At 37.6% G+C, this 20366-nt stretch overlaps 1 protein-coding gene across 2 annotated transcripts in view; it reads right to left on the bottom strand.

Moving 5' to 3' along the window:
• Positions 1 to 20362, bottom strand: part of Ube4a (ubiquitination factor E4A) — a 34044-nt gene extending 13682 nt beyond the window's left edge. Inside the window, exons 1-13 of one of the 2 annotated variants that reach the window (XM_078047080.1) lie at positions 20227 to 20344; positions 16366 to 16506; positions 15495 to 15656; positions 11644 to 11817; positions 10846 to 10958; positions 9390 to 9542; positions 8759 to 8918; positions 8010 to 8212; positions 7614 to 7805; positions 6153 to 6486; positions 4833 to 4953; positions 2780 to 3084; positions 1126 to 1258 (exon numbers count right to left, since the gene is read on the bottom strand). In XM_078047080.1, coding sequence (XP_077903206.1) covers positions 1126 to 1258; positions 2780 to 3084; positions 4833 to 4953; positions 6153 to 6486; positions 7614 to 7805; positions 8010 to 8212; positions 8759 to 8918; positions 9390 to 9542; positions 10846 to 10958; positions 11644 to 11817; positions 15495 to 15615 — 2009 coding nt within the window. In that variant the 5' untranslated portion in view covers positions 15616 to 15656; positions 16366 to 16506; positions 20227 to 20344. Of the gene's footprint in view, positions 1 to 1125; positions 1259 to 2779; positions 3085 to 4832; positions 4954 to 6152; positions 6487 to 7613; positions 7806 to 8009; positions 8213 to 8758; positions 8919 to 9389; positions 9543 to 10845; positions 10959 to 11643; positions 11818 to 15494; positions 15657 to 16365; positions 16507 to 20226 lie in introns of both variants that reach the window. The other variant, XM_078047079.1, reaches the window with a different exon arrangement.
• Positions 20363 to 20366: the final 4 nt, after the last annotated feature.

The following is a 20366-nucleotide window of genomic DNA, read 5'->3' as shown; positions in this document are numbered from 1 at the left end:
AGATGAGTAGATAAACTTAACTCCCAAAGTTATTACTCTGTTCTCTCCACAAGAGGTGCCAACGCATGCTATACTCTCATTATAGGGGAGGAAAAAAAAAAAAAAGAGGCACTTCTATAGTTTTGTCAATATTGGGTGATTCAGGGTACACCACTTTTTTTTTTTTTGTGTGTGTGTGTGTGGTGCCAGGGATTGAACCCAGGGACTTGTACATGGGACGCAAGCACTCAACCAACTGAGCTATATCCCCAGCCCACCATTTAACTTTTGAGATGACTGTTTACCAAGTATGAGGGTGAGTACTTAAGTTCCTATTTAATACTTAGCCACTCAACTTTCTTGTCTACAATAAGGCATTATTTAAAAAGTACTATTCTCTGACAGTTTCATCTTGGATAAACTTGCCTTGCCAGGCCTTCTGAGGGTAAAGATTAGGTTTTACTTATATTATCTACAATGCTGTAATGTTTTCCTAATCAATACTTTTTGGTTTATGACTAATTAGGTTTACTCAGTTCAGTGACGGACTGGATTCTACCTACTTTTCATTGATGTGCCTAGGGGAATTGTGGGTCATTCTCTTTATTATGAAGCAATGTGCACTTCTGTACACAGAATTTGTTTCCTTTGGCCTACATATCAGAAAATGAAGAAAGGAATCCTAGAAGTCATAGTATCTTCCTTTGGGAAAGAGGGCTGGAGGTTATGAGTGGGAAGACTAGAGATCAGAAATAACACTGAACTAAGTTTATTGCTCATCCAACTCCAAACAGCAAGAACAAACTTATGTATCATACAATTAGTAGAGGAACATTAGCACCTGACTGCCACTGGTAAGGTTTCTGGCAGTACGGTAACTATTTTAACCAGGGACTAGCAGTGGAATTCCCATCAGGTACCTTAAATGCAGGTTCAAATTCTCTGTGGGCAAAGTCCTTTGCTTATTGTGCCTCTCAACAGTGGGATTTTTGGCTACCCATAAGGATGCTCAGGTGGTTCATTAATGTTAACATAACTTCTGAAGGCAACCCCTTATGATTCAGGCTTGTTTATTTCTTGATTTAGAAGTCTTCTGAATGTTTTGCAGCTCTAAACAGTGACAGAGCCAAGCTTTCAGCACTTCACCTTTCTATGCTCCCAGTGAAAATGGTGATAAAGTGAAGGACATGCTCCAAGGAATCTGCTGATGTCTCCAAGATGTCATCGGCAAAGCGGCGGAGAAAAATGAGGAAATCACCGAGGTTATCTGCAAAAAATTCTGAAAAAAAATATTCACTAGAATTAGGTTATCTGCAAAAAATTCTGAAAAAAAATATTCACTAGAATTAGCCAAATATCTGTCTGCTGGTATTAAGTAACATTTATATTCCTCTCTTTCACGTTCCTTAATGAAGTGTTTAAAAAAAAAAAAAATCAAAGATCTTATTGGTCTTAGGATCTTCTTTAAATGTATGTCATTTTAAATTTTTATCCAAGTAAATATATGAACAGTAGTATACAAAATATCATTAACATATTAACATGTGTTAACAGTACCAGGTTACAAGATTAATACAAGGTTAACCATAATTTAATTAATTCTTCAGGTATCTGAAGAATTGCTTATCAAGACTTTTACATTAGGTAACTATGGCAGCCAGCCTCTAGGATGATCCTCCAATGATCCTCATTTCCTGGTATTCATGCCCTTACACAGACCCTTCCCACATTCTTCTAGAGTAGAAGATTCACCCTGCAGTATACAGTAGAAGTGATGGTATATCATTTCTAAGATTAGGTTATAAAAGCTTTTAGTTTTCACCGTGGCCACTCACTCTGGGGGAAACCAGTTACCTCATCATGAATGGTACTAAAGAGAGATGTGTGGGGCCTGGAGAAGAGGCTGTTGGCCAAATGTGCAAGAAAATGAGGTCAGTCAACAGCCACATGACGGGGCTTGTAAGTAGATCCTCCAGCTGTAGTTGGATCCTCAAATTCCTATGGCTCTGATTGACAGCTTGGATGCAATCTCAGGGGGTACTCTTGAGCCAGAACCATGCAGCCTAGTGTGCCTGAATTCCTTACCCATGGTAAGTGAAATAATATTTGTTGTTTTAAGCTGATATGTTTTGGGGTAATTTGTGATACAGCAATATTTGTCCAATACAGTGATCAAGATAATTTAACCTGATTTGATGCATGTCTGCTAACCCCTCACTGACATATAAATACAATCTCCCTTCTGGGTTAACTGATAGAAGAATTTTTTTTTCTTTCTAAAAAGAGTACAGGAGAGTTAGAAATTTGTAAGTTGAATGACAAACCATATAAATAACAGAAACTAACAGCTATGAGAATCCTGGCTTCATTTAATCTTTTTTTTTTTTTTTTTTTTTTGGTACTGGGAATTGAATCCAGGGGTGCTTTATCACTGAGCTCCATCCTCAATCCTATTTTTTGTTTTGAGACAGGGTCTCACTAAGTTGCTGAGACTGGCCTTGAACTTGCAATCCTCCTGTCTCAGTTTTCTGAGTTGCTGGGATTACAGGCATGCATGTGCTACTGTGCCTGGCTTCGTTTTAATCTTTTGAGACTGATATGCACAGCAGTAGGGTCATAAGGCCGGAGAACATACTGTTAGTAACTTCATACTTTGATCAGTAGATATTTATAAGTTTGAGTTGTTTCTCCAAAAACAAATGATAACTAAGGAAAGGTATCTTGAGGACTAAACTTCCAAAGTGACCCAGTTAAACTTAGATGGCTAAAAATAGGAAGTTCCCAAGGGAGAACTGCTTACCTGGCACATAAGCCAAAGAGCTGTAGCCATCTGGCAAAGGAAAAGTTAGCTCTATTGGCTGTGAGCCCTCATTGCCTATGGCCAGTTGAACCAGCAGAACAGCCATGGACACCTGCAAATTTAGGCAGTTTTGTAGCATCTGTGGCTCAGTCATGGCAGTCTTGGTTGAAAGATAGATGGTCATCAGTCGTTCAAACTGTTCACGGAGGTTGTCAGCAGCAGGGCTAGAACTCTGCTGAGCATCCCTCCAGGCAACCTGTAGCCGATGCAGATTTTGGTTGATTTTTACCATCTGATCATGCAACCTGCCCCCAAGAAAGCAGAAGAGACTGGGTCAGGAAGGCTCATAGGGAGATAGTCTAGTTTAGATCATTCTAGAAAAATAAATTCTCATTTATTTATTCTAGCCTTCCCTCTAAAAATGTAGGGAGATGCAGTCTTAATGACACAGAAGGCATTCACAAGTTACTGACAGGACAGAGGCAAGGTGCAACGCACTGGGAAAATGTTACCAAGTATTCAACACAATTGAAGCTTATTACAAATAGTTAGCAGCCTTCAACTGAAGTGCACAATTCAAACAGCTGCAACTTAGGTGAGCAGGGTATAAAGTGAGATATTATGTAAAATAAAAATTATTAGGCAAAGTACAAGAAGCCCAGCAGGATAGTTTTACACAACAAAAGTGCAACAATAGTGCTTTGAGGAATTATGAGGATGTCTTACAGTTAGTCTTCAGCTCTCAGTTTAAAATAAAATTAAACTGTTCTTCATGAAAGTTCACCCAAATATTCTCTACTGAAAGGAAGACCTATAATTTAAAGCTAAGGATAACTGATTCTATGTGTATAATCCAAAACTATTTCCTTTGATCCTATAGGTAATGTCTAAGGCCAGCTAAGAAACTAGATGACATTCATTTTTGTGTTTGAATCTAGATAGTTAAGTAGATTAAGCACATGCTGAACATTGTCTTATTTAAAATGTCTTATTAGAGAATTACAAGGTTTCTTTGTCCAAACCTCAAAGAAGTTAAAAACGCTTTATTAGAGAGTTTTCTATACCCACCATTTTTCGGTAATTTGCTGGTTTTTGAAAAATGCCTTTTATTAATTTAAGTATCCTGAGAAGGCATTAAAAACTGCTATTCCTTATACCATTTCCAAGATCAAGTTGCTACCTCCCACCCTTATTTATACTGAAAGGTCACACTTAGTTAAAAAGGGGGAAAAATTATAGTGACTAGCCTTAGATCCCTTTGGAAAATTTTAAACTACAGTTCTCAAACCTTCACACTTCTAGAATCTTCTTTATCTTAGATACATAGATGGTCTCACTGGAATCCTTTATTAACATTTTCTTAATTTTTGCCAATTCTGTTTCTTGGCTTTTTCATCAGAAGTAGTAAGTAGCAAAATTTTCAAGAGTAGAAAATGAAACAGAAAATAAAAATAATTCCATTTCCTAAATGACAACAGGAAGACAATGATCTAAAATTTTGAAAATGTAGAAAAAAAAATAGTGTATCTTTAATTTAAAAAAGTTAACAGGTCAAAAATCGAAAATAAATTTAACTGGACAAAGCTGATTCATGTAAACAAAAATAAATTCAAATAATTCTCTTTTGCTGCTAGATTTTCTAATGCTAGCCTTGAGAATTAAACTCTCTCTCTCTTTTTTTAAAGAATTTAACCTTTATTTTACTTATTAGTTTGTATGTTGTTCTGAGGCTTGAACCCAGTGCCTCATCTGTGCTAGGCAAGTATTCCACCACTAAGCTCCAGCTCCAGCTCCAGCCCCTAGAATAATTCTTTTTTTTTTTTTTTTTTAAATATTTATTTTTTAGTTCTCAGCAGACACAACATCTTTGTTTTATGTGGTGCTGAGGATCGAACCCAGGTCGCACGCATGCCAGGCCAGCGCGATACCTCTTGAGCCACATCCCCAGCCCTAGAATAATTCTTTTAAGACTCACTTTCAACCTTCTGGTTTTAGACACAACTAAATAGTTCATTCCCAAATAGTTCTTTTCTAGTGACAGCAAAAGAATTACCTGTGAAATCCCAAGTACAAGGTATACTCTGTCAGTGCAAGGTTCTCTGTTACAAGGTTGTAGTTCTGGGGAAACTTTGGCTCCTGCACAGCTGGGATCAAACAGGTTTCTTTGTCCAAACCTCAAAGAAGTTAAAAGCAATGGTAAATGGCTTGCCACAGACATGAATCTTGGTCTCAAGTCTCCCCTTATTCTTGTTCAGCTTCCATACTATACCAGTGACAACTTCTTTTTTTTTTTTAATATTTATTTTTTAGTTCTCGGCGGACACAACATCTTTGTTGGTATGTGGTGCTGAGGATTGAACCCGGGCCGCACGCATGCCAGGCGAGCGCGCTACCGCTTGAGCCACATCCCCAGCCCCAGTGACAACTTCTTTAAAACAAATCTCATCACATTACTTTCTCTAAAAATATCTTTTGTCTACAGAAATAGTTAAACCTCTTGCTTAATCAATGAAATCACCAAAAATTAAAAATAATTATCGTACTGTAATTTTTCCAACTGATAGGCAATGGACCAACTGTATTTATTTTATGCTTTTCTATATTTAATATTATTTGCTTTTGAGAAGTATCATTTTTATAATTGCAAGAATCACAAAACCGGAAGAAATATATGAAAATTAAGAAGGGATTTGTTCTGCATGGTAGAATCATGAGTCCTTTATTTTTTTTTCATTTCTCTGAATTGCTCAAGTTTTTCCAATCTGGCCTTAACCTTCTTTTTCCTCAGACCCATTTTCTCCACTTCCTGCCACCCACTTCTCATCCTCGTCTGCTCTAAGATACCTGGAACGTCTCATCATTCCTTACTCATATGAGTTTCCATAGCTTTTACTTCTATGCTTGCTATTCCCTTTGTATAGACTCTTGCTCCTTTGCCTGGTAAAACCCAACTTATCTTTCAAGCTCAGCTATGAAGACCTCCGACTCCTGCAGAATTGATTACTCACTCTTTCTGTGTTCTCAGAGCTTAGTTCTATGGCACATTAAAATTACCTGACTTTTTCTGGAGCCTCTGAGTTCAAAGAGGAAAGCAGCTGTATTTTATTCATTTTTGTAAGGAAGAATGAATGAATACTGAAGGCTGCCATATCCAGAGAGGTCTCACTAAAGCACAACATTTAAAAGCTAAATTGTTGATTTTAGAAAACTGCTTTAAAAAAAAAATTAAACCTTTTTTACACCTCGTTTTTTTTTTTTTTTTTTTTTTTTTGAGAAAGAGCTACTTTATAAAAAAAGGATAAGGGAATGAATGCCTTAGAAATTACACACACACACACACACACAGAGTTCTGAGAAGGCCAGTTGCCCCTACCTCTCATATGTACATTTTTTATTTTTCGTTCTTCATCATTCAACTCCTTCAGAGCACAGTAAGTAGGATTAAAGGTGAGAAGCCGAGAGGACTTGGGTTTGCAAAATGGCTGGCATAGCTTCAGGAGAGCAGCACCCAGATTCAGAAAGAAGGCATCCGAGGCATACATCTGGAAGAAGATTTCTGGCATCTGATTGGCCCAAATCTTGGTGCGGCCTGCATTTGCATGCAAACAGTTTCCCAGCCAGGATAAGATACAGTGTTTGGTTTCTGGAGAGAGCTGGAGTAAGTTCTTCAGCATCTGGTAGATCTTTTCATGGAACTGAGCCATGAACTGTTTGACCAGGAAACACAACCACAGAATATTCCAATTTCACATTTAATTATTTTCTTACTCTCAAACCTTAGCAACTGGCAGTTTCCAAAAATATGCTAATCCTAATCTTTCCCCTAATTCTCCTTGAGCCCCATTCCCTGATTTTAATTTTTAAAAATGTTTCTGGGTATTTAGGAGAAATTTTCTGATCAGCTGCCAAATTGCACACAGCATTACTTAGTTTCATATTTAGCAGTATTTGCTAAACTTTTTCAGCAAAGCACTACATTATACTTTTGGCTTTGCTTGTCATATGGTCCTTCAGGCAGTTATTCAACTTTACTATGGTAGCATAAAATCAAGCCACAAATAATACATATATGAATGGACGTGGCCATGTCCAATAAAATGTTATTAAAAAAAAACAAACAGGTGACAGATTGGGTTTGACCACTGCTATAGTTTGCCAACATCTGTTTTACAAAGCTGTGAAGATTAAATGGTGAATGGGAGACTTAAACTATTCCCACTTCAACCATTAAAATGTCTCATGTTGGCCAGATCTCTACTATAATTTATGTCAAGAGGCCCAAACAGAAAGGGCATAGGTTGAGGAAAAGAAAGGGGGATGGAGAAAGGGAGTTATATAAGCTGAGGTTCAGTCAAGATTTTAGGAGCTAAGTAGTAAGAAATAGTTCAGTGACAAGAGCAAGAGTTGAGGGGCTGGGGATGTGGCTCAAGCGGTAGCGTGCTCGCCTGGCATGCATGCGGCCCGGGTTCGATCCTCAGCACCACATGCCAACAAAGATGTTGTGTCTGCCAAGAACTAAAAAATAAATATTAAAAAAATTCTCTCTCTCTCTTCTCTCCCCTCTTTAAAAAAAAAAAAAAAAGAGCAAGAGTTGAGGGGAAGTGGAAGTGCTATCACATAGGGCAAGAGTCACAACAGCTTATTCTCATCCTAAATGGTTTTACTCCTGCTCTTAGTACATGCTAAAAGAGAGCAATTTCTTCACATCATTATGGAGAAAGTCACCCATACCAATTGCTTTCCTAAAGAGGCTCAAGCAGCCTTATGTGTATGTGGTTCTTGAGGACACTAATCTAAGACCAGGGGGCTAGGATATCCCAGGAAACAGTTCGACCTGATGGATGTTGGCCTCCTGTACTTTGATCTCCTGAGGACTGGACCGAGATGGATTCAAGAAGTAGCCATGATTTTCTACCACACCCGGAGTCTTTAATAAGCAGGAGATATTCAGAATGACTCCCAGCAAGGTCTTCTGGTACATCTGCCCATTGCTAGGGTCCTTTGGTTGAATGTACTCTACAAAAACCTGTAGGAGAAGATAAGTACTATTTGTCTGCATGGTAAGATAAAGACAATAAAGTGAGAGGGCCTCAAAGAGTTTTGTCTATACAACCACCAATCCAATTTTCTTTTATTCTATAAGTAATAGTATAGAATCCTCAGGACAAGGAAGCATCAAATATTAATTAAATCTCTAATACAATGAATACATACCATCTTTCAGACCTACCTTTGCCATATCCTTTTGCCTAGTGAAATAGAGAAGAATATCTAGATATGCATACAACAGGATCTGGCACAGCTCCAGATCTTTTATTCGGCCCAATAAAATATCAAACACTGGAATCATGACTTCAGGAAATGTTCGAACTTCCTCATCTAGTATCAAGGCTTCAATGACCTCTTCTAGAAATTCAGTTACATCTTCAAAATCTAACAGAAGACATGAAAGAGAAAGGAGGCCATAGGAATTTTTATATGTTTTACACTCTGGTACTCTTTCTCTCCTTCTTTGAGATTCTGGGGACTAAACCCAGGGCTTTGCACATGCTTGGCAAGTGCTCTACCACTAAACCATATCCCTATCTTCACAAACTGGCTCTTTTTTTTCTTTTATTTTTATACTGTGGATTGAACCCAGGACCACTGAGCTATATTCTCAGCCCATTTACTTTTACTTTTGAGAAAGGGTCTTGATAAGTTGCTGAGGCTGACCTTGAACTTAAGAGCCTCTTGCTTCAGCTACCCAAGTTGCTGGGATTACAGGCCTGTGTTACCACATCGGCTACACAATGGCTCTTTACTCTTCTCAAACTCTTTGATAATTCTATTGCTATCAACTCCAAAGATCAAAGTGTGAGGTCTCTTCCTTAATTTATACCAGAACCATAATGGTGCTGAGGCTTTCTAATGAAATTAGAGAAATTTTAAATTTGGAAATCAAAATGTAGAAGCTCAAAGATCTTCTTATGTACTCACGGGCTCCTTGGATGGCTTCCAACATCAAATCTACCAATTGTTCATGGATGTTTTGGTCAACATAGATCTCTGGGGTAAGGAGAACTGTTCGGGTATTTGACACAGTGAGGTTCCTGCACTGTACTGCAAAGGGTAGCAGGTTCTCTGGAACTTTGGTAATCTGCAAACATAAGGAAGAAAGGGAAGAGTAGAGCTTTAGGACCTGGAAAAAGGGTAGATATAAATAGAATGGAAAAGACACCGTGTCCCAAAACAATATTGGTCTCTTGTGGATGTCTGCAAATTCATGACAGACTTGTTCTTTGGCTTAAAAATCACCTACCTATTAAAATTCCAATCTGGAAGTGTCAAGTTCCTATTCTAATGCTTACACCTCAATGGAAATGAATTTATCACTTTACTTTTATTTTTTAAGAGTGTGATATGTAAAGAAGTTTGTAGAAAGAATGGGAGGTATTAGTTAACTGGGGAAAGAGATGAACTCCAATCCACAGAAAGGAGATTAAATTAGAAGACAAAGATACTATAGTGTATATAAATCAATATGAAAGACACTGATTCAACTCTGACTTATATGCTAAAATCATACCCAAGAGGATAATAAAGCATTAAATAGGAATTATTCTTTTACCTCTTCCTTGGCTCTTTGGAAGCAGGAATAAAGGTAACAAAAAATGTGCCTCTCTCCTGCATCTCGATCAGCAGACAGATTTAATGTTGTAGAAGAAGTCATGTTAATCAAGTGGTTTCCTGGATCTTGAAGTAATAAGCGAGCAAAGATGGCCTGTTAAGAAAAATAAACAAATTAAACAAATTCAAAGTTAATCTTAGAACATAAAGAGGTAAAATAATTTTGACAATAGGTTATTACAAGAATCACAAGGTTTAGAGTGAAAAGGAAAAAAGGACCCAGTATCTTATTACTTTAGAAATGTTAGAAAATAATCGTATATGTAAAGTTATTCTAAATAAAGCCTAAAGTATTTGGCATAGAACCAGTATAGAACAGGCATTAAAAGACTATTTGTTGAATGGTATTAAGAATCAGTGATTAAACTTACATGTGAAATCTATTACTCTATGTGATTTCTGGCTTCACTCGAAGATACTCAAAATGTGTAAAGTTAAACTGCAAGTTGTTAAGTGTCTTTCCAATCAAACTTTTATCTCTTTAATATTAATCAGGTATTTGGAAGGTACAATGCACTTGCCATGGCTTGGATTCCCCAAAAGATTTATATGTTAAAGACTTGGTCCCTAGGTTAGTGCTGTTGGGAGATGGTAGAACCTTTTAGGAAGTGGAGCCTACTGAGAGGTCCTTAGATCATTGCCCTGCATGTTGAATGGGACTGTCATATCCTAGTCTCTTTCTCTTTGCTCAAAGGTCCATAATAAAAGCAGTTTTGCTTTACCACATGCTCCCACCATAATGTACTGCCTTATTACAGGCCCAAAACAAGGGGGCCAATGGATCATGGACAGGAATCTTCAAATGGGTAAAATAAACTTTCTCTTTATAAGTTACTTCTCTTTGTATTACATCAGAGTGATGGAAAGCTAATAGCATTCTGGATTTTGCTAGGATATAAAGAAGAAAGAGGGCTATAGATACTGCACAATGGTAGAGCACTTGCCTACCATGGGTAAGGCCACGGATTGGATCCTTAGCATCTTAAAACCACCCCCACCAAAACCAAAACACAACAAAACAACAAGAACAAAAAACCCTAGGAAGATAGAGATGAGTGTTGTCCTAACAAATTGAACAGTCTGACAGGTGAGATCAGACAGGTGCCTGAAAAAACACAACATGAAACAGAAAGTGACAATTTTCATTAAGATACATGGATAGATTAGGAGGATGTAACTCCTATTTGGCAAGCTTTGTAAATAAGATGGCATTTTAACTATTTGTAAATAATGGGGTATATTTGAATATGTGGCCATAGTATCGAGAAGATTCCAAAGAAACCAAAAACAACATGAGAGATGGAGGTAAGCAATGTCACAGTTAGAGAATGTTGAGTACAATTTGACAGTATGTTAATTTTTACTGAGGGCACCTGTTAAGAACATAAGAATGGTACCTGCTCAACGTTGCTCATATCAAGCCAGTCTTGATCTTCCAGTTCTACTGCCATTTCTTCCAAATACACACAACGGCTGGGGATGCCATTCCCACTTTTCAAGCTAGGATCACCTGGGAAGTAGTTTTAATCTGATAGGTTAAGGACACTGGGGCAATGTTCCTGGTCTTATACAGATCACTATTTTTTTTTTTTTGAGGGGGGTGTCTTTTTTTGAAATAGGACCTTGCTTTGGTGCAAAGAATGGCCTTGAATTCCTGGGACCTTAGGTGCATGTAATTATACCCAGTTCCAGATAGTTAATCTTTGTAGCCTTTCTCTTAAATCCAGGTTTGATCCAGGTAATACCAGAGTGATCTTGATACACAAAGCTGTATCTAAAGATTTAAATCCTCCCTCCCTAGCTACAGAGCACCAGTTTTGTTATAAACCTATTGTCATGACATTTAAAGAGTAAATCCCAGACATTGTACTAACTTTGGGGTTTAACTACAGATATAGGACAGTGGGAAATCACTGTCTAATGTCCCTTAGGGTTCCATGTGAGAAGACAATGGGTTTGATTACTATTTCCATTTTCCTCTAAAGGTAGTTAATGCAAGTAGTTACATGGCCTAATCATTATCAAAAAGGGAACAAAAATTATATCTGTCTAAATACTGCTTTTAGGTCATACCAAAAGCTTTATAGAAATATAAACAACATGCTCCAGGGAGTACTGTGAAATAATTTAACCACTAGATGATATAGCTGGAAAGACAGAAGAATGAACAGATTGGCTCTAAGTCTATAACTCACTGTTATCCAGAGTAATGAGGAAGATCCTTTGGATCATGTGATTGATGTTGAGTTGCTCACATATCTCTTGCTGTGACCGGAATGAGCGGCTGATCTCAGCCACAGAGTAATCAAATTCATCCAGGCTCTCTGACACACTATTATCCGAATCATCTGGGCTAGCTGGGAGTTCATCTGTCAGAACATGTAAGCTGTTAAACATCCATCTCCCTTTCTTTTAGAGAGAACCAAGGCTACTACCAAAATAATGAAGAATAGGATAATTTCAGATGTGAAACAAGTTAATCATCTAAATAGTGAATATCTCAAGTAAGGCAAGTTAAGTGCAGGATTCTGAAATCCCTGGCTATAAATCTTACCATATTTTTCAAAGCAAAAGTTTTATTACTTCTACCCATAATTGTACTCCACACTGCCAGAAACAAACAAACAAACAAACAAACAAACAGCTTTACTTTCCATATAAAATCCTAGTGAAGAAAGAATTACCTAATAGATTAAAGTGCCTGTAATTATTTTAAATGTCTGGCTTTTTCCAGGAGACACATTTGTTTTAATAACTCAAAACTGTACAGGAGGAGCTGGGGTTGTGCCTCAGTGGTAGAATGCTTGTCTAGCATGTGTAAGGCACTGGGTTCGAGCCTCAGCACCATATTAAAAATAAATAAAATAAAGGTATTATGTCCATCTATAACTAAAAAACAAAACAAACACAAAAAAACGCACAAAACGGTACACGAAAATACAGTATAGAAAGTCTCCTCTGAAACACTTCCCTATAGTCAAACCACTCAACTTAGCTGTGTTCCAGACTCTGATTTTTCTCTTTTTTGTTCATTACTGTGGTTTTTCTTTTTTCTAAAAAATGGGTTCACATAATACATAATGCTCTTTAGCTAGCCTTTTAACATGTCTTCCCCACCCCCACTGAGGCAGGATCTCCCTATGTTGCCCAGATTGGTCTTGAACTTGAGATCCTTCTGCCTCAGCCTCTCAGTAGCTAAGATTTTACAGGGATGTGTCACTGTGCCCAGCTCTCATTCCTTTCAGTAGCTGCACTATATTGCATTTATTTTACATGCACTGTAACTAATGTAGCTGCCGAAACTCTAGGTTTATTCATTGCCTGATTTGGTTGTCTCCAACTTTTTTATAATTTCAAATAATACTGCACTTAATGTAACTCTTTGTTCACTTGTGTATTTCTATAGGATAAATTCATAGAAGCAGAACTGCTGGCTCAAAGGACTTGAACACTTTTTTTTTTTTTTGCAGTGTAAGGGATCAAACCCAGGGTCTCACCCATGCTAAGTAAGCACTTTATCAATTGAGCTACATCTCTAGCCTGAGCCTGGCCACTTAAAAAGTTTAACATATACTCGTAAATTACCTTCAAAGATGCACTGATTTATATGCCTACCCACTGGTATATGAGGGAAGTCTGGGGCTGGGAAAGTAGCTCAGTGGTAAGAGGCCCTGAGCTTCACTTCCCAGCACTTGGGGGAAAAAAAAAACCTGAGAATACGTGTTCGAATCTCATAAATTTCTTTTTTATTTTCTTTCTTCCTTTTCTTCTTCTTCTCCCTGCCCCCCCAACCCCCCAGTGCTAGAGATTGAACCTAAGGGCTCTATCACTGAGCTACACAGCCAGCTTTTTTCATTTTTTATTTTTAGATAAGGTCTTGCTAAGTTGCCCAGACTGACCTAGAACTTGCAATCCTCTTGCCCAGTTTCCTGAGTTGCTGAGATTATAGGCATGTGCCACTGTGCCCATTAAATCTTCATAAATTTCACAGGTAAAAAAATGACCTAATTCAAGCCACATGTGGTGGTATATGCCTATAATCCCAACAACTCAGGATGCTGAAACAGGAGTATCACAAGTTTGAGGCCAGTCTCAGCAACTTAGCAAGGCCTTAAGAAACTTAGATTCTGTCTCAAAATAACAAAATAAAAAGAACTGGGGATGTACCTCAGTGGTTAAGTACCCCTGGCTTAAATCCCCAGTACCAAAAAATAAAATAAAATAAAAATGTCATAATTGTTGTTTTAGTAGGCTCAGCTGGGCATGTTGGACACACATATGGCTCATGCCTATAATCCTAGAAATTTGTGAGGCTGAGATAGGAGGAGGGAGGAATTTAAATTTGAGATTGGCCTGGGCAACTTAGTAATATCCTGTCTCAAAACAAAACAAAACAAAACAGCATTAAAAAGTGAGACTGGTGCACACCTGTAATCCCAGTAACTCAAAGAGGCTTAGGCAGGAGGATCACAAGTTCAAAGCCAGCCTCAGCAACTTAGTGAGACCCTGTCTCAAAATAAAAACTAAAAAAGCCTGGGGATATTGCTCAGGGTTCAATTCCCTGTACTAAAAAAAAAAAAAAAAAAAAAAAAAAGTGAGATTGGATTTTTTCATCATTTGATTATTGTATATAATATATAAGTTGTTTGTTACAGCTTTTTTTTTTTTTTTCTCCCTGGTTTCACTTTTTCCTTATTGACTGAGTCCCTTAAATTTGTTTATCAAGACCGCCTCTTAGAATGCACTCATGTTGAATGATTATAACAGTCAGTACTATAAAAGCCATATGAACTCATATTTCTTTTCTCTTGATAGGATGGGTATTCTGAAAGTCCAGACAAAACTCTCAGAAGTTACTGAGTTACTGAGTTGCTTCAGTATTTTGAGTTCTGAGTTTAGTAAAAGCAAACTTCAATTTTGGAGGTCAAAGGTTTTGGCAAAGTACTAACTGGTGGTGGCAAACAGTTTGGACCTAGTGGCACAATAAAATCAGCGTAAACAAACTAAAATGATGAGTTGCCAAAATAGTAACAGAAGGGCATGTGCCTCTGCCTCATTCCCACGGTTTGCCATTTGCAATGCTCTCCACTCGCCAGCCTTACGTCTATTTACTGCTGGTTAAGAAGTTAGCATTGCACTTGTCTCTTGCTTCATCTATCACTCTGTCTACTATAGATCTGTCTTGCCTTTACCTCCTTTTTCTTCAACCCTAATCACAAAGCAAGGACAACTCTGCTACGCATCTGACATTTTTAAAAAATAAAAAAAGGGAAAATATAAACATTCTCCTTTTCTCAAAAGAGAAACACTATTATTCTTTTTGGACAGAGGAGAAAGGACAAATTTGTAGTTTAAAGATTGTGAATGTCCTCAAGACACTATTATATTTAAGAGATACCATAGTAATTATTTTAGTCTATGTCTCCTCATAGGAGAAGGAAATGAACTTGACCTTAAATTTGATTTAAAATGAGGTAAGCCATTTTTCTGGTGAGAGATTATTCTGATTTTGTTTCAAAACAGTCTGTTTTAACAGTTCTAAGCTACAAAAGAGAGGCAGAAGAACAGAAGAAGTACTTCACTTGAGATAGCCTTTTAAGTATTAGGTAAAATGCTTTTATAAATTTTCCTTTTATATCTGCTGTCTACAGCTGCTTGTGACTTGTTTTCATACCTACCACCTTGGTTTCCTATGTTAAAAAAAATTTATTTAAAAAACTTTTACTAGGCTCTTTTTTTTTTTAAATGAAGCAGCTTGACAGCTTTAGGATTACAACTGGCATCTATTCCTGTGTAACCACCAGTTATCTGATTTCTTTCTAAAAAAGAAGGAAAGGGGAAGGGAAGGCCTCCCAAACAAAAAATCAACAGAAAAAACAAAACAAAACAACAACAACAAAAAACTTCTGTCCTAAACAGACAGACAAAAAACAATTTCTGCCCCAAACTTAAATTCCAATTATAAATTAAGTGTCCAAAGATTACTTAATTTGGGAAGACTCCATTCTAGGTCATCTCATCCGCTGCTACTGACTCCTTCACTTACCAGATTGCTGCTTCAGCTGCTCTTTTTGGATTGCTGCAAACTGCTTGGCATCAGCCAGGGAGCCAAAAAGAGCAGCAAAGGGATTACTTGAGATGTTGTTGTTATTCTCCTGGTCTGTCATTTCACTTTAAGGTATCCTCCATCCAGACCTAGGGGGAGGGGCTATGCAAAGAACAGGTATTAGACTCAGAAGGGCAGACACCATAACAGCTATAACTTACTATTTCCTCCCCACCGCCACCCCCCCATTTAAAAAATACAATTAAAAAGGCATTGGCTCAAGATTTGTCAATTCCCATTTCAAAACTCAAGATGTTTCTGGCAAGATGGTTACAAACCCGCCAACTGAACATTATGGTCTGTCTGGGGACAGCTAAAACCACAAAGTCTAAAAAAATGTTCAGCTGGAATGCATTTATCTGTCCACATGTTTCCATCTGCTATACCTTTAAGAAAATAGGTTAAACAGAATTATTGAAGTGGTAGAGAGAATTTCTATTAACTAATTAGAAATAATGAGACCTATGGATTTCTAGTAAGTCTCTATGCTGGCAGACTAGTTTTCATTCACCAGGACAAGGTGGAACCCGCTCAGACTTGTATGACTTAAGGTTGAAGCTGGGAATTTCTTAGCTACAAACTCTGGGATTTGGAATGGCAAATCAGGATTGGAACTAGATGAGTCTTTAATATATATTAAGGAATTGCTCTCTCTTAGTAGGCCTAAAACTGATATTTATTCAATTAAAATCTAAAGAGTCTTTGCTTAATTTTATTTCTACATTTCACTGTTTATCTGATTTTTTACAATACCATAGAAATAAAAATTTCTACTGTCAGGTGTACTATGGAACATAAAATTGTTAGATACCTCAAAGGTGTTTAGAAGGGCTGACTTAGCCTGCATTTGTACTCTTCTGGTTACATATCCTCATTCAAGATCAAGTGGACTCAGTGGTTCAATGGGATGTACAGAGCTCTCTGAAAGGCTTTTCCCCATAAAAATACAACACTGAAAAGGGTGGGAAGAGACATAGGGCATGAATATTCTGCTTATAAGGATGTTGCTACAAGGACAGAGCCTTAGAAACAATGTGGGCCGAGGTATAAGAAAAAAAAAAAAGAATGTTTGATCTACTCTTAGTTTATTGAGGAGAGACTCCTTATAGAATCATATTAACAAAAGCTAATGCAAATCATAAAGTTACCCTTAATTACTAGAGGAAAAGAGTTTATAACATTTCTGAACAATTCTTCACATCTTCTATTTTTCTGCATAAGAGCTAATGGTTAATTAGCTGTAATAACAGGCAGAATGTCTAGCCTCCTTGCAGTATGATGTAGGACCCTACTGCCTCAAGGAATTGAAATGTCAGCTATTGCTCTCTATGTATTTTATTTTTTGCCATGTATATTTAAATTAATTAATTTTTGTGCTATTGGGGATTAAACCTAGGGGCCCTCTCCCACTGAGCTACATCCCCACCCAGTTCTTTTTACTTTGAGACAGGACTTGCTAAGTTGCCTGGACTGGCCTTGAATTTGTGATCCTCCTGCTTCAGTCTCCTGAGTTGCTGGGATTAAAGATGTGCACCACTACATCCGATTTACCATGCATATTTTATTTGAGGTAAATGTGAAAAAGGATGCCTATTTAGTGTTGAAATTAACAATAGTCCTCAAGATGGCTTTCCCCCATGTAACCACTGCATAAGCTTAATTATCACTTCTAATTCAAGTGGAGGTACCATAAATTGTCTCACTGTTAGTTGGCTAATATCAGAGATACCGTGCATTCCAAGGTAAGGTAGTAAGTAGCAAAAAGTGTAGTAAGCTTCTGGTTTTTTTTTTTTTTGGTCTCCAAAACAATGTCCCGTTTTTTCAACATGATACCCTCAAAATTTTCTCTGGATATTCATTCCACTCAGTTCATGGGTTCCAAATGGGTTGTGTATAGGATGTGTATAGGAGTCTGGTCTTCTTAAAGAATATGGCCAAAGTGACTGATCTAAGAGTTGGCATAAGACCTTATCAAGGCTTGTAAGAGTCAGTGAGCACCAGCTTCAAGCCTTTAACTGAACCTGTAGAAAAGGGAACTCTTTATTTCCTGTTTGGTTGCTAGACTTGTAAGATAAAACCTAGAGTTGCCATCTTTACAATATCTAAAAAGGCTGATCTTACTAAATGAACAAAGAGAAAAACAGTTGAGAGATGGAAAGAGAAAGTTTTCCACACTTTTCAGTTATAAAATTCAATAAATTCCTCTAAATTGCATAAGCCAGTTTGGAATATTAAAAACAACAACAACAACAACAACAAAAACCGCTGAAGAGTCCAGATCATTGCAAAGAAGATGCACCATCATGCAAAAAGGAATCTGAAAGCCAGGAATATAGAACATATGGCACAGGCTCTCAAGACCACACACAGAAATAGAGCATTTATCACCATAAATGGCATTATGTCCTTCTTTCTCAACACTTCTCTGCCCCATTATATAGAACTTTTCTATTACAACTTTATCTATATTTTTTCCTGAGAGTTTCAACTTTCTATATTGTATCCCCAAGCAGATTTTCTGCTGTACTAAACTGTAAACTCTTGGAGTACAGGTTCATATATGATTAATTTTTCTTCATGTTGGAATTATACTTCACAATCACAAAATCCTAAGTAGATATTTATTGAATGACTCAATCTGACATGTAATTATTCCTGAACCCCTTGTCATCAATAGCATTACTCATGATCCTACTTCAAGGTTAAGGGCTTTACTACTTGTCTTGGGAATGCAGTGGAAGGCAAGTTACAGACCAGGCACTGTGGCTCTTTTGTTTCTAAAGATGTGTAGAATTAAGAATGAAAATATATCTTTATCTCAAATGTCTGTTGAAAACAAAAAAGGTTTATGCCTACCTCTCTGAGCAACTTACTTCCTCCCTTCCTCTTTTTCTTTCTTTCTTTTGGTGGTGGTGGGGTGGTGGTAGCTGGGGATTTAACCCAGAGGCACTTCACCACTGAGTTACATCCCCCAGCTCTTGTTATTTTTATTTGGCAACAGGATCTCACTAAATTGCTTAGGGCCTCATTAAGTTGCTGAGGCTGGCCTTGAACATGCACTCCTCCTCTCTCAGCATCCTAAGTTGGTGGGATTACAAGTGTGTGCCATGGCACCTGGATAAGCTCATCTTTTTCATATGTACTCATATCTATGCAAACTCTTCATAGAAAAAAGGCTAAACTGCATTAACTGCTTACAGGAAAAAGGAGGACTGATCGCTTGAGGAGTACCTTTGTGGAGATACTGGCTTAGATTTATTCAATGAACTTTCAAAGTAAATAAGAGTACCTAGATATCACTCACTCCAAAAGAAAGATCTTTTAAAATGGAACCTTGATATTTTGTTTTAGTATTCAATAATGCCCTACTTTAATCCTCTTATTTTCAATTTCCATAGAGAGATACAACACTACCCTGTTGTCAGTCTTTGGCATGGTACAACTAATAATCTTCAGAAGCTTTTGAATTTGATTTTGAATATTTCTGCATAAGTCCTCCTTGAAAACAAATTTTACAATGTATACCCACTGAAAGGGTCTACATCTATATATATCTACCTCTGGTTCTACAGAATTCTTTCACACTCCCCTGAATCAAGTTTGTTTATAAGTAGTGCTAATAATCCTTTAATGGCCACTGTCAGCTCTTGTGAGCACCAAAATGTTTTAAAACCCGAGTCGACACAATTTTTAAACAGAAATATTTGAAACACTTTGTAAAACTTGAATTGTTAAAATCAAAGCTTGTGAGCGCAGGTGTAACTCAGAGGTACAGTGTTTGCCTAGCAAGTGTGAGACCTGGGTTCAATCCTCAACACCACATAATACATACATACATACATAAACAAACAAATCACACTCTTTTAAGTCAATCCTGTAAAGTCTCTGTTCTTACAAAGAATAAACAATACATCAAATAAAAATAGGTATAAAAAATGCTACCAGTGTAACATATTCTACCCAATACTTTCAGGTGATGCTAATGTAGCAACAAATCCTTTCAACACATCTGTATGCAAGCTACAAAGACCTTATCAAGTAAGAACTGTGGTACCCAAACAGTTAATGATGGTGAAGCTAAAGACATTTCTGCTTTGGACGTAAAAAACCGATCCCAAAGGGAATACCCATTAAACATTAGCTCCTGAGCTGTGATCAATTTTAGGACTGTCCTCTGAACCCAAGAAAACATGAAGCAGAGTGCCAGGAGCCCATCACTTGCCTTAAGAACTGTCAATATCTTGCCATAAGTACTCAACTGGTTTGATCACTATGTCTGGTGCTTAATTTAACCCTCTTGGCATATGGCTATATATTGTTTATTCTATATTTTATCCCTCCGTATTCCATAAGGGATTCACTGGGAGGAGGGAGACCCACCCTCAGGGAGCATGTTTTAGAGAAAGGAAATCAAAAGATATACAAGGACAATATTCTGGCCTTTTCCAGGAGCGGTGTTGCAAAGGGGGACAGAAATGTGCTGAGAAATTAGAAGTTGGAGCAATGTAAGGGTTTCCGAATCGGGGTCAAAGTTCACGAAGGGGAGAGGGTCTCTGGTTAGAAATGCACAGGAGAAGGAATTTGGGAGAGGCCTGTGCTGGCATTCGACTGGGAGAAAAGCTGCCACTGAAGACTCAACGATCCCCTACCCTCAAGCTAATTTCTCTCTTACCAGAGCCTGAAGGGCCAGCAGCGACGACACGACAGTCTCAGGGGCCAAAGGGTTCCCACTTCCGACTCAGCATGGCAACCGGAGCTGACATCATCACTAAGCGCCTGGGCGTGTGGACTCTAACCTCCGCGCCGGAAGCG

Source organism: Ictidomys tridecemlineatus, chromosome 4 (genome assembly GCF_052094955.1).
Source record: "Ictidomys tridecemlineatus isolate mIctTri1 chromosome 4, mIctTri1.hap1, whole genome shotgun sequence".
NCBI classification, from domain to species: Eukaryota; Metazoa; Chordata; class Mammalia; order Rodentia; family Sciuridae; genus Ictidomys; species Ictidomys tridecemlineatus.
The sequence above is the reverse complement of the archived record's forward strand: the minus strand, read 5'-3'. Positions and strand labels throughout refer to the sequence as shown.